The 14,379-nt window shown below is 44.7% G+C and overlaps 1 protein-coding gene across 4 annotated transcripts in view; it reads right to left on the minus strand.

The window, feature by feature from the left end:
• LOC140425555 (dnaJ homolog subfamily C member 13) overlaps positions 1-14,379 on the minus strand; it is a 169,721-nt gene that overhangs the window by 69,568 nt on the left and 85,774 nt on the right. For 2 of the 4 annotated variants that reach the window (XM_072509976.1, XM_072509979.1), the window contains exons 21-25: positions 11,690-11,707; positions 3,540-3,622; positions 2,869-3,022; positions 1,714-1,817; positions 1,468-1,627 (exon numbers count right to left, since the gene is read on the minus strand). In XM_072509976.1, coding sequence (XP_072366077.1) covers positions 1,468-1,627; positions 1,714-1,817; positions 2,869-3,022; positions 3,540-3,622; positions 11,690-11,707 — 519 coding nt within the window. The remainder of the gene's footprint in view (positions 1-1,467; positions 1,628-1,713; positions 1,818-2,868; positions 3,023-3,539; positions 3,623-11,689; positions 11,708-14,379) is intronic. The other 2 variants (XM_072509977.1, XM_072509978.1) reach the window with 2 other exon arrangements.

Raw genomic sequence — 14,379 nt, forward strand, 5'->3', positions numbered from 1 at the left:
TGGCATGGCAATCTCGGCCGCTTTTCCTGCAGAGGAAGACAAGTTCATTCTTGTAAACCCAAGGGAACATCAGCCAAATTTTCTCAATCTGCCCGAATAGAACAATCCTCTCATACCAGGATCCAGCTTAGCGAACCTTCGACTGAACTAATGCTGTCACTTTGGAACATTCCAATGAATTCTTAATTTTCTAGCCAAAACGGGTGTGTACTTTGTGTACTAAAGGAACTAACAGGCAGGAAACTTCTGCCTCTTGAAGAACCTCAAGTGTCTCTGCTGCAATTAATCATCCTATTCCATTCAGGACAGTGGATGCTCATGAGTTTGGTATCCTAACCTGCAAACGGTTGTGCGCATCAGGACACTGCTTGGTGCACACAATACAAAGTCATGGAGGATTTCATTTACTCCACGAAATTCACAGTAAGGCATGAAATTCTTGCAACCGTATGACCAGTGCAATGAATCAGTCTACGTCAAAATCAGCAAGTTTAAAACAAGGAAAAGCAACAAAGTTGGAAACACCAAAATGCAAGATTCGGGACAAGGTTGTGTTTCGGATACACCACATGACAGTTTTACCCCAGTACAACAAAGCTGTTAAAAAGGGACCTAATGCTTAATGTATTTGGATGATATCTTATTTGCATGCAACAGATAACAATTTCCTTGATAGTGCCATTGGTTTAATTCCTGGATTCCAATTCCTTAAGCATAAACTCCGCAGCTTCCTAGCTGCAGGTGTTGCTAAAATGGATATTTCCAAGTACTGCCCTGAAGGAAAAATATAGTTAGGATAGATTTAACCTTTTGCACAAAGAATCTAATAAGACAGGAACAGAGAAGAAGCACGGTTTTAAAAAAAGCAACTCCTTTCATTCCAAAATATCCTGTTTATAAACTGAATATTTGAATGATTTTGAGTGACAGATTAGGAGCCAAGGTCTAGTTGCAAACCAAGGTGTTGTATGTTGACGAAAGGTCTGCAAAGAGTCAGACCACGTAGTGATTGAGAATCTAGAAGCAACCATCATGTCAAAAAGCATAGTGAAGGGACAGTCTTTACAACATACACATGAGCAACCCCACCATGTTACAGGGTAAAAGAAGAATAGATTCCTTAATGATACAGCTAAAATTGCCCTGTTCGGGGGGAAAAAATGTTTCAATTACATTTTGCAAAGTACAATAATACAAGCTAGCAATTTTTAAAAATTAATTTTTGTTTACAATGTCCTAATATAATGAAATACAAAATGGGTCCAATTTAGCCCTCAGCTACACAGTTTTGGCAGGGAGAAAATTAGGTAAGAGAGAAATGCCAAGACTAGCACAACTGTGACTTTAATGCTACTGCAATGAAAACACAGTTTTCTGAATGGTACCAATTCTAAGTTCCACGTGCAGCTTGTCTAAAAGATGTGCTAAGCTAACAAGAACAAAGTTCAAAAGATTTGTTGTGCTCACCCTGTCCAGCATTCCAACAATGTATTTAGTATCACTGAATGGTCCTATCTCCTCATAGCATTTGCCGTAAACAATGGTCAAAGCTTGCAAACATAAACACTTCATATTCACTTTAGGGGTAAGCAAGAAGCGATGATACAACTCATTGAAAAATTCATACCTGCAATAAATGCACACATTGAAACAAGGTACATGGGGGGAAAATATAATTAGACAAAGAAATCTGTTACACGGATTCAGGCTTACGATCTCTTGATTGTACTACTTTCTTCATTTTCACCTTCTTCCAACAACAAGCGTAGATAATAATCTCCAATTTTGATTTCATCCGCAAGGCACTCATACCTAACCTGAACAATAAAGTAAAATAATAGGCATCAGTGCTGAAAATTCCCTGGTATCAATTAAAAGCAGTAGTGCCATATGCAATAGTGGATAAACCAGATATTAAATAAACCACTCTCCTAGCAGAAACACGACAAAACAAACATGAGCAAAATCAAATACAAAACGGGCAACAGCATAACACCCTATCGTTCAGACGAAAATCTTTGGCCATTTTCGTCATTTTTTTTTAAGCTTGGTCAATGTTATATGTTTTGAGTTTCGCTGAAAAAAGACATTTCAAAGCTTTGTATCTTGCACTCATCAGGACATCTGCAAGAATACCAAATGTAAAGAGAGCAACAACTTATACTTCATGATTATAGACTGCTGATTGGGTGGCAAGCCGACCCTGATTGGTAGAGGTGTTGCCATGGTGAATGCACCAGTTAACTGATGACTGACAGTTAACTACCAAGCTTTGCTACCAAGCAGATAGGTCAAGGTACTGGCCTGGGGAATGAACCAGAGAACGGCAGTCACCTATTTTGTTCAGTTGGAACAGGCGCAATGTGTGCATATGCTCTGTCTGTCTGCAAAGAATAGGGCTGTGTGTGTTAATAAATGTAGCTTTCAGCATGTATGAACATACTTGGCTTCTAGCATGCATAAGCGAGCCACACTGCGAGCCCGACTGATAATCTTAAATCAGTTGGCAGCATAATTCTTAGCAAGTACTGTCCAATCACAGACTCACACGCAATGTTGGACACCATTGGTAATTTTGCAAGCACGGGCTGGTTGGGTACGGTCACTACCTTGTCCGTTGTGAACAGTTGTTTGATATGACCAGTCAGTCTTTGGGACGCAAGGCACATACTGAGCATCACATGGCATTCAAATTCTTGCATCACATTACTCATTTCTGTGACAGAGAATGGCTTTTTGGTTTGACAGCAGTATCCTGCTAGTGGCAAACACACCTGTGTTGCTGAATTTTGTTAAAAGTGATAAAACACAATTGTTTGTTTTATTGTAGTCTAACAGCTTCAACTACAGAAAGTAACTTTCTCTTACTTCAAATTCCTGATGATTCCAAGAGATAACACTAGCAATGCCCAGCTCTTTGTCGATGTTAAAAGCCCTCATTTCTGCCTCAAATGCATCTCTTAATTCTTCTCTTGTTTTGTAATTCCAGATTAAGTTAGATTTGGCATGATCGATCTGAAATCTGCGAGGATCGAAAAAAAGCTTTTATTTCAATTTGTTTGATATTAGAGACTTAGAGTATGTAATAACTATATTTAAGCATAATTTCCAACAACGAACTTTTCAAAAAATAAGCTATCTACAGAAATGATATACACTCCGCTCCATTTATAGTACAATAAGTGAAAGTTCTTCAATACATGAGGAAACCCAAGTTCCTATGGGTCCCCGAAGCATCTTGAAAGCACCATGCAATACAGGTCACACAAAAAAATGCTCTAGAGGAAAAAGGTTTCTAATGAAGTTTACAATTTCTCCATTGGCAGTACACGCAGTGTGTCATGTGGTCCACAGACAAACAAGTTGATATTACTCAGGCAAACCACCAATTCAACAAGGCAGCCGTGAGCATATTGTATTAGTCACAGCTTTACAGGCAAGTGCCTAGCGTAGGGAGAACAGCAGGCGCTTCAACTATTTCTCACCCCTAATTTGAAGGAAGGAACATAACAGTTCAAAATGCCAAAAAAAAATCTTACTTGTAATAGAAGAGGTCCCAGTTTGCTTCTATTTTAATCCTTTGTCGCCTTTTTCTTAAAACAACTGGTTTTTGGTTGGGATTCTATGAATCAAAGAAAAAAATCTGCTCTAATATTGCATTGATGCAAATACTATTGACACTGAACAAAGTTACAACTATTTGTGGAAGTAGATTACAGAACATAAGAAAGCTCTAATACTGCAATTTTGGATGTTTCCCAGTAAAAGTATCACGATCAACCGATCATAAACTTGGAGAGTTGTGAAATTCAGGATATGGAACCTGAAAATAATTATGTCTGAAACATGTATAATCAAATACTTTGAATAAGTCAAAATAATTTGACATCTTAGCCCATTTACATTTTAGTTAGATTTAGTACCCATGTGGTCAGGCCTTCACCATCCGGAATGCAGAAGGAACCGGTTCTGAATCACAACTTTTCCTTGATTAAAGAACAAACAGCTAAAAGAGTGCAGCTGAGTACTTAAGGAAAATATGAGCTAATTATAGATAGCTAACATGGGACATAAAGGATCAATCGCATCCAGTTAAATTTTGAGGTGGTAACAGATGATAATGAAGTGTCTACGAATGTTATTTTCATGGACCTCCAGAAGGCATTTGGTAAGGCTCCACACAAGGTACCAAACAAAAATGAGCATGCAAGGAATTCAAAGCAACCTATTGACATGGAAAAGAAATTGGTTAAGAGATAGGAGACAGGGAATGGATAACAGGTATATACACAAACTGGCAGGTTGTGATTAGTGGTGAACCCCAGGGATCTGTACTGGAGCTTCAGCTTTCCAGTATATTTATAAAGTGCTTAAATGAAAGAGTAGAGTCAAATATCGAAGTTTGCTGACGATACTAAGTGAAGTAAAAAGTCGATGGATGTAGAAAGTTGCACAGGGCCAACAATACATTGAGTAGGTAAAACTGTGGGAGCTGAGGGTCAAAGTGGGGAATGAGAGAGATCATTCAGTTTGGCTTTAAGACAGGATTTTTTTTTTTTTTTTTTTTTAAAAAGAGAACTGTGAAGGAGCAGACAGATTTAGGGCTTTCAAGTACAAAAATCACTAAAAGATGTAGTATAGACTAAAAGTAAATAAAAGGCTTATGGAAAATTGGCCTTTTGTTGAGAGGGGGACGTCAAGACAAAGAAGAGGAAGTTACATTATAGCTAAGCGAAGCTCTGGTCGAGTCCAACTGAACCACTGCATTCAGTTCTGGATACTGCAAACCCAGAAGGATATACTGAATTGTATGGAGAACGTTCACCATAGTGAAACCTTGTTTGAGGATAGGTTACACAGAATAAGCTTGTATTCCCTGGAGAACAGAGGAGTATGGGGTGATCTAAAGTAGTTAGGATGATTAAAGCAATCGAAGAGACAAACTATTTCCTCAGTAAGGTTAAGTCCAGAACAAGGGACATAACCTTGAAATTAGTGTGGTGAATGTAAATACAGTTAATTCACCAGTTATGTTCTATGTTATTAACCCTGTGGGTTTTATCTGTGGGCCATTGTATGGCTTCACCCACAGGGGGAGATGTTGGAGGATGTTGGAGCATGTATGGGCTCAGCCCATGGCTCCGCCCCTTTGAAGGAGCCTAAGAGCAGCTGGCCTGTGGGATTGTCCTCCGTTTGCACCAGTCGCAGGCAGGCAAAGTTGATAGTTAATTAAAACCACTGTTTTACTCCGACGAGTCCTTGAGTGAATTGATGGTCGCATCAATTTAATTAACTATCTGAACAAAAACGATTATGGAGTCAGCCCTCAAACCTGACAGACTGGAGCTCGATCCACAGGCCGTGGAGGCGAAGGAAACTTTTTCACACTGGCTGCGGTGTTTCAAGGCCTACCTTGCCGCGTCGTTGACGCCATCCGTCACGGACTAACAAAAATTGAGTCTCCTTCACGCACGGGTGAGTCACCGCATTTCTGTGCAACTCGAAGAAGCCACCTCATCTCCCAGTCCTCGAGCGCATCTACGTGCGGCCTGTGAACGAGGTCTATGCGCGACATATTCTCACTACTCAACGCCAGCGCCCCGGGGAGTCACTCGACAACTATCTGTGCGACCTCAAAGCCCTCGCGCGCAACTGCAACGATCAGGCCGTTACGGCCACTCAGCACATGGAGCTCACCGTCCGAGACGTCTACGTTGCAGGGGTCAGATCAAATTACGTGCGGCAGCGACTGCTCAAGAAAGGGGCCCAAGACCTGGACGAGACGGTGAAACTGGCGACTTCACTGGAGGTCGCTTTCCAGAGCCTCACTGCATTTCCGGCCGAACACTCGACCCCCCTCGTGGGCTCCCGACCAGAGACTACCCCAGGCCTGTGCTGCGCGCCCACCTGCTCATCATGGGGGTTGCCTTGTTATTTTTGTGGCCAGCCTCAACATCCTCGACAGCACTGCCCGGCCTGCAGCGCGCATGCAACAGTTGCAGCCGAAAAGGGCACTTCGCCAAGGTCTGCCTCGCCAAGCCTAAGCACGCAAATTCAGACCCGGACTACCGACTCAGGCCCGCAGACCTCGCTATGTGGCAGCGTGCCTGCAGACTCCGACTCCGCACAGCACGTGCGACTTACGGGGGCCGCCATTTTGGCCATCCTCCCCCACGCGGCTGGCCACATGCAACCCATGGGGGCGCCATCTTGGACGCCATCTTCCTCGACGCCCACCACGCTTGATCAACGGGGGCCGCCATCTTGGACGCCATCTGCTACGCCACTCGACGCGTACGACCTGCTCGGACAGTCACCGGGGGGCTGCCCCAGCACAGCCGACCACGCCGCCGGTTACCCTCAACTCAGCGCAGTCACTTTGGACCAGTCGCGACCCAAGCACCTCAAGAGCTCAATGATGGCCGTCCGGGTTAACGGGTACGAGACACCTTGTCTGTTCGACTCCGGGAGCACCGAGAGTTTCATCCACCTGGAACTGGTAAGCTGCTGCTCGCTCCCGATATTCCCGGCGCAACAAACAATTTCCCTCGCCTCCGGGTCGCACTCGGTACAAATCCGAGGGTGCACTACGGTAACCTTAGCGGTACAGGGCACTGAGTACACTAATTTCCAGCTGTACGTGCTCCCAGACCTCTGTGCCCCCCTCCTTTTAGGGCTCGATTTTCAATGTAATCTCAAGAGCCTGACACTTAGCTTTGGCGGACCCCTGCCCCCACTCAGTGTGTGCAGCCTAGCCACCCTGAAAGTCGGCCCTCCTTCCCTCTTCGCTAATCTCACCGCTGATTGCAAGCCAGTAGCCACTCGCAGCAGGCAATATAGCATGCAGGACAGAATATTTATTAGGTCTGAGGTCCTGCGTCTCTTGCGGGAAGGAGTCAAAGAGGCCAGCAATAGCCCCTGGAGAGCTCAGGTGATGGTCTTCAAGACCGGGGAGAAGCTCCGGATGGTGGTTGATTACAGCCAGACCATTAACCGGTTTATGCAACTTGATGCGTAGCCCCATCCCCGGATTGCAGACATGGTCAATCAGATCGCTCACTACCGAGTGTTCTCCATGGTGGATCTGAAGTCTGCATACCACCAGCTCCCAATCCGTCCGGAGGATCACCACTACACGGTGTTTGAGACAGACGGCCGCCTTTTTCATTTCCTCCGGGGCCCTTTTGGCACCACGAACGGGGTTTCGGTGTTCCAACGAGCAATGGACCGAATGGTGGACCAGTAGGGGCTGCAGGCCACGTTTCCGTACTTGGACGACGTCACCATCTGCGGCCGTGATCAGCAGGACCACCACGCCAATCTCCACCGATTTCTCCAACCGCCCAAAAACTTAATCTCACCTATAATAAGGAGAAATGCGTTTTCCGCACCACCAGGCTAGCCATTCTCGGCTACGTCGTGGAAAACGGAGTCCTAGGGCCCGACCCTGACCGTCTGCGCCCCCTCCTGCAACTCCCTCTCCCTCACTGTCCCAAGGCCCTCAAGAGGTGTCTTGAGGTGGCAGCATGGTAGCATTGTGGATAGCACAATTGTTTCACAGCTCCAGGGTCCCAGGTCCAATTCCCGGCTTGGGTCACTGGCTGTGCGGAGTCTGCACATTCTCCCCGTGTGTGCGTGGGTTTCCTCCGGGTGCTCCGGTTTCCTCCCACAGTCCAAAGATGTGCGGGTTAGGTGGATTGGCCATGCTAAATTGCCCTTAGTGTCCAAAATTGCCCTTGGTGTTGGGTGGGGTTACTGGGTTATGGGGATTAGGTGGGGTTATTGGGTTGCGGGGATAGGGTAGAGGTGTGGACCTTGGATAGGATGCTCTTTCCAAGAGCTGGTGCAGACTCGATGGGCCGAATGGCCTCCTTCTGCACTGTAAATTCTATGTAATCTATGTATTTTTTTCCTACTACGCACAGTTGGTCCCCCAGTATGCAGACAAAGCCCGCCCACTTTTTAAGACCAGCCTTTTCCCTCTGGCAGCCGAGGCCCGCCAAGCCTTCAACTGCATCAAAGCGGACATCGACAAAGCCGCGATGCGCGCGGTGGACGTATCCGTCCCCTTTCCAGGTGGAGAGCGACGCATCAGAGGTCGCTCTTGCCGCCACTGTCAATCAAGCAGGCAGACCGGTTGCGTTTTTTGCACGCACCCTCACCGCCTCTGAACTTCGACACTCCTCGGTCGAAAAAGAGGCTCAAGCCATCGTGGAAGCCGTGCGGCACTGGAGGCACTAACTCGCTGGTAGGAGGTCACCCACCAACGATCGATAGCCTTCATGTTTGACAATATGCAGCGGGACAAAATCAAGGCCTGCAACCTGCCCTACTCCAACGAGGAGGTCAAAGCTGTAACCAGGGACTGCCAAATCTGTGCGGAGTGTAAACCGCACTTCTATCGACCAGATAAGGCCCACCTGGTGAAGGCATCCCGGCCCTTTGAACGCCTCAGTATCGATGTCAAAGGGCCCCTCCCCTCGAATAATCGCAATACCTACTTTCTCAATATTATTGATGAGTTCTCCCGTTTGCCATCCCGTGCCCCGATATGAACACCCCCACTGTTATCACAGCCCTGCACAGTGTCTTCACCCGGTTTGGTTTCCCCAACTACGTCCACAGCGACAGGGGCTTGTCGTTCATGAGCGACGAACCGCGTCAGTACCTGCTCAGTAAAGGCATCGCCTCGAGCAGGACTACCAGTTACAACCCCCGGGGAAACGGACATGTGGAGAGGGAGAACGCGCCGGTCTGGAAGACCGTCCTACTGACCCTACGGTCCAGGAATCTCCCGGTTTTCCACTGGCAGGAAGTCCTCCCCGATGCGCTCCATGCTATTAGGTCCCTCCGTTGCACGGCCACAAACCAGTCTCATGACCGCTTGTTTATTTTCCCGAGGGGGGACTACCTCAGGGGCCTCGCTCCCACCCTGGCTGATGACACCGGGTCCAGTTCTCCTCTGGAAACACATTCGGACCCATAAGACCGATCCCCTGGTAGAGAGGGTCCAGCTCCTGCACTCAAACCCACACTACGCATATGTTGAGCACCCCGATGGTCGACAGGATACAGTCTCCCTCCGAGACCTTGCACCCGCAGGCTCCGCCACCACTACGTCCACAGTACCTCCCGCGCTGTACCCCGCTCTTCCTCCCATGCCCAGCAGCCCCGGGGGCATTTGGCTCCCGTACTCCCTTCCACCCGGCACACCAGTCCGCAGGAATGAAGCTCAGGAAGAGCCGCTTCCGGAGTCCACCCCTGGGGCTGCACCGGACCCACTTCCCCAGCCACCTGGGCTGCAACACCAGTGCTTCGGCGGTCGCAGCGTACGATCCGGGTGCCGGACCGGCTGAACTTGTGACCCACCATCCCCGCCAGACTTTATTTTTTTTACTGGGGGTGAATGTGGTGAACAGTTATGTTCTATGTTTGTAAATACAGTTAATTCACCAGTTATGTTCTATGTTATTAACCCTGTGGGATTTATCTGTGGGCCATTGTGTGGCTTCACCCACAGGGGAGATGTTGGAGGATGCTGAAGCATGTATGGGTGCAGCCCATGGCCCCGCCCCTTTGAAGGAGTATAAGAGTAGCTGGCCTGTGGGACTGTCCTCAGTGTGTACCAGTCGCAGGCAGGCAACGTTGATAGTTAATTAAAACCACTGTTTTACTCCAACGAGTCCTTGAGTGAATTGATGGTCGCATCAATTAGACCCATGTCAGAGAAATGGTGGCCATTAAGGAAATCCAGGTGGGTAGACAAGAGCCAAGATTCAGGACAAGCATGACCTAACCGAATGGTCAAACAAGTTCAAGGAGCTAAATGGTCTGTTCTTACACTAAGAAATTACAGAATTCAAGGGTCAATTGAGAAATGAAAAAAAACATGGTTCATCATTCAAGCTCTGGGTACAACCACACTACAAGGTTTTTTGGAGAGCGAACAAGCACCAGGAGCACAGCAAAGTGTACTTTATCTTACATTGTCCATGACTGACAAAGGTAGGCAAACAATTGAGTTAAGAATGTTCACTCTGTTGCACTGGATTATTTGACACAAAAGGGCTAAAAGTCATTATCCAGATTACCAATCGTATCCAAAGCAGAAACTCTCTCCTTGGATTTGACACTGTCCTTAGGCAAAGGCAGGTCAGATTCCAACATGATTGAAGAGTAGATGCCCAATTCAACAGTTATGCAAAATTGATGCAACAATGCTGATTGGTGTGTGAAGAGAATGTCACACTGCAAAAATAAGGGGCGCCTAAATGCCCTACTAATGGTAAGAGTAAAAGATCAAAGTGGTTAGGCACAGTAGACCAGTGTCAAACGTGGGGCAGATAAGGGCATTGGGTTGAAAGGTTGCAGATGTAAGATGGAGCTAGGCCATGTAGCAGTTTATAAAGTACTTCGAAGTAACAAAAGTTAAATACAACAATTGTGGCAACACCTGCCACATCCTGTTGAAAAATTAAGCATTAAAAGTTACAATTATGTTGATGAATTGCTGGACAAACTAAATAGAGTGATGCTTTACAGTAAGAACCTGTCGGAATGCAACAGCAATTTGCGGAATCTAGATACAAGTCAGAACATCGGTCCTGTGAAGCCACAAAATTAATTAGAAAGTGTATATTCAAGTCAGCTCAAATAACTAGTTTAAAAAGGTCTGCAAATAGCTAGTTAAAAGGTCTTGAAGCGAGAGTGAAAAATCACTATTTGCAAACTTCCACAACACCAACTGCTGGACACTACAAGAAACAATGGGCTGGATTTTACCTTCTGGCTTGTTGCAGGTTAACAGCACTCGGATGCAAAATTTTTCAGATTGCCCTCCTGGAACATATGCACTTATTGGACCGATATAGAATCTGAAGTGTACGTCAGGAAATTTGTCTAGCGTGTAGGGTCATTTTTGTTTTGCATATTCCCAAAACAAACTCAGAAAACATGCCTCAAATTCTGTGTGTCAGGATTCACAATGCATCTGATGCACATGGTTCCTATCCATCAGTCTAACTAGTCTTGTCTTGAATGAGGGGTTGTGTTTGGTCCCTTGTACTTTAAATGAACTCACCAAACACGTCTATCACTCCAAACCAAGATCCTTTTATTGTATCTTTGTGGTGGAATGGCAATCTGATACAGACCACGTTATCATGGAGTCTTGTTACTCCTCTGGAACTTACACCTTCTGCTGATCTGTTACATGTACATCTTATTACCCTCTACCTCGTGTTCCTCTTGAGATGGCCGGATGAGCCTCTCTTTATATACAGGTCCCCAGGTCATGTGATCTTGGTCTTGAGACCACATGGTGTGTCGGTACCACCACCTGCTGGTTGGAGGTCTCACACCATCCAATTATGATATGGCCCATAGGCATATCACCACGAGGGAAACACATCTGTCCGTGATAATTTCCTCTCAAAGTTTTATCAAGATCAGTATTTTTACCATCGTATCCTCTTAGTCCCCAGAAGCAGTTTTCGACACATCACGTTTTTACATGGAGAACAGCTTCTTTAAAATCATTGCCAACAGGTTAACAAAAAAGCCACATCTGATCATCCAGCTTAACCTTTAGCAAAACCCAGCCCAATGTACAAAAAGCAACCACACCAAGTGCAGACAGGTTAAGTCAACATGCATGACCATAAGCCAACAAAAATCAACTCTTACTTACCAGATTGTTCCTGTCCTGCTTTTGAATCAATAGCAATAACAATGGGGAGGGAAAAAAAATAAATTTTAAAAGCACGAGGAAACTAAATGGTCAGTGCTTGTTAATATAAATTGGAGAAAAACAACTCATTGAATATATGAACAATGCAACAGAATACAACAGTAATCCATTTTCTGGGAAGCACTCAAAATATGTCCACCCCCACATTATTACGATCATAGGCCAGATCCCAACAGTGGCTCGGATAGTGGACCGAAACACCAATATTTTATTTATTTATAAGACAGTGTGGAAAGAATGATTCACTCCAGGAGCGATTGCATGAAGAAAGAGGGCTTGAGTATTTTTAAAACAAAAAACTTCATTCTGATTACAATATTAACTTTACCTTTCTACACAAAAAGAAGTTTATAATTACCCCTTAACCATTACTATTCAATTTCCTGTTAAACAATCTATCTTACTGTGGGAGAATTGTGGACTCAGCATCAGGCAGATCAGAATTCAACTCCTCTCTCCAAAGTTTCCTCTCGCCTCTCTCCAAAGCTTCTCTAAAGCTTTTCAAAATGTGTATCTGCCTGCCTTGGCTCCACTCAGCAATGACCTAATTTCCCCCACCCCCCCATCTACCCCCACTCAGCAATGACCTAATTCCCCCCACCCACCCTCAAGCTAAAACAAAATCATCTTTGCAGGCTAAAAAACACATTAACTCACTAGGGACTTTCCCAGTCAAACCACAGTCCATTCTGAAAAACACATTCCTATGTCAATTTCATCTTCTGGCTGCTAAAAGCACCCAGGCCCTGCAAAACAGGATTCTTTTTAAACCAGCATTTTCTGGGAGAACTCAAAATATATCCATCCCCAAACTGCTACGGTCAAACACACACTAACTCGGTCAAACACACGCTAATCCCAGGCTTTTAACCCTTAAATTGCCCAATACTTAGAATTCAATACTCCTACAGTCTTCCAGTCATCACAATACAAACCTGCCAAATAAAACGCCAGGTCAAATCATTCATACCGCAATTCTGAAATGCACTTAGAATAAAATGGCCCACAAAGGATTTCATTAAATCTCAGTTTAAGCCACAGCAGTTTTCATCTCGTTACCTGCTCACATGAAGTCCCTATCCAGAACAATATTTGAGCTCAAATATGCCACAAATGTCAATGTACAGCAAGTGGCTATTCACCCCATTAAGTCTTTGAAAGAGCAATGTAATTAGTACCACTACCCTGCACTTTCCTCATATCCTTGAAATTCTTTTCTTTTCAAATATTTATTAATTAATCTGCATTTACCATCCTTTTTGGCAGTACATTCCAGATCATTCCAATCCAATAAATGAAAAAATTTACCTGGTCTTCCCTTTGATTTTTTAAAAACCAATTGCATCAAATCTGTCCTCTGATTGCAGTTCCCGTTTCCTTCAACCACTGGACACAATTTCTCCTTATTTATTTTATCAAAACCATTCATTACTTTAAATCTTGCCTTAACTTTGTCAGTTGTAAAGAGTACAATCCCAGATTCTCTAGTCCCCCCCATTAGAACAGACTAGGTGGGTTTGTCACACTAAGTTTCTTTAACTAAAAGTTTACTAATTCTTTGGACCTTTTGGCAAATCATTAACAATTTTGAAGAATATTAAAGAGCACAACAGATAATTTTGGGGAAATGTAAGTGCATCACATTTCCGAAAAGGTTAAACTGCATGTATCATTATATATCTTAAAACTTACAAACTCGATGAGTAACTTTAATTAGTACAGTTTCTGAAGTCAAACAAAATTTGAGTGCAGATCACAGTTCATCATTCCTACTCCTTTCACTGAAGCAAATGTTCAGATGCACTGTAGATAAACTCTACACAATTTGTCAATTACAAAAATTAAGTCAGACCAAATATCAGTATTAGGAGCAATAAGAAACTGATCTTTAAAGTGCAGCGATTCAAGAGGACAGTACAGCAGGTAATTTCATACATGGATTAGCCCAGAGGTAAACTGGAACAGTATATTAAATCTCAGCTAGACTCTCGGGCGCAATGAAATGAAATGAAAATCGCTTATTGTCACAAGTAGGCTTCAAATGAAGTTACTGTGAAAAGCCCCTAGTCGCCACATTCCTGCGCCTGTTCGGGGAGGCTGGTACGGGAATTGAACCGTGCTGCTGGCCTGCCTTGGTCGGCTTTCAAAGCCAGTGATTTAGCCCTGTGCTAAACAGCCCCAATGACATATTTATGAGGTGGGGTAAATCTGAGGTCACAATATGGGGGTGGGGATAGGGAAGAGGGAACGAGAAAGCCCGAAGAGTACGGTGATAAAATCATAAGAGCACGGAAAGAGGCCACTTGTCCCATTGAGGCTGTGCCAACTCCATTGAAAACCAATCCAGTTAGTCCCACTCCACCTCTTTCCCCATTTCCCTGCAATTTGTTTCTCCTTCCAAGTAGATATGCAATTTCCCTTTGAAAGCTAGAATTGAATCTGCTTCCATGACCCTACCAGCCAGCACCTAGCAATAAACTTGCGTCTGTCTGCACTTTTTTCCTGTTACAAACGACTTCTCCCAAATTTCTAATGAAATGTCTGATAGTAGTATTCTCTCAATGCTCCCAAGTTGAGTTGCTGTGGCACCACCGTAGATAGAAGAGGATAAATTACTGCATGACAAGTTT

The sequence above is a fragment of the Scyliorhinus torazame genome, chromosome 6 (genome assembly GCF_047496885.1).
Source record: "Scyliorhinus torazame isolate Kashiwa2021f chromosome 6, sScyTor2.1, whole genome shotgun sequence".
Lineage (NCBI taxonomy): Eukaryota > Metazoa > Chordata > Chondrichthyes > Carcharhiniformes > Scyliorhinidae > Scyliorhinus > Scyliorhinus torazame.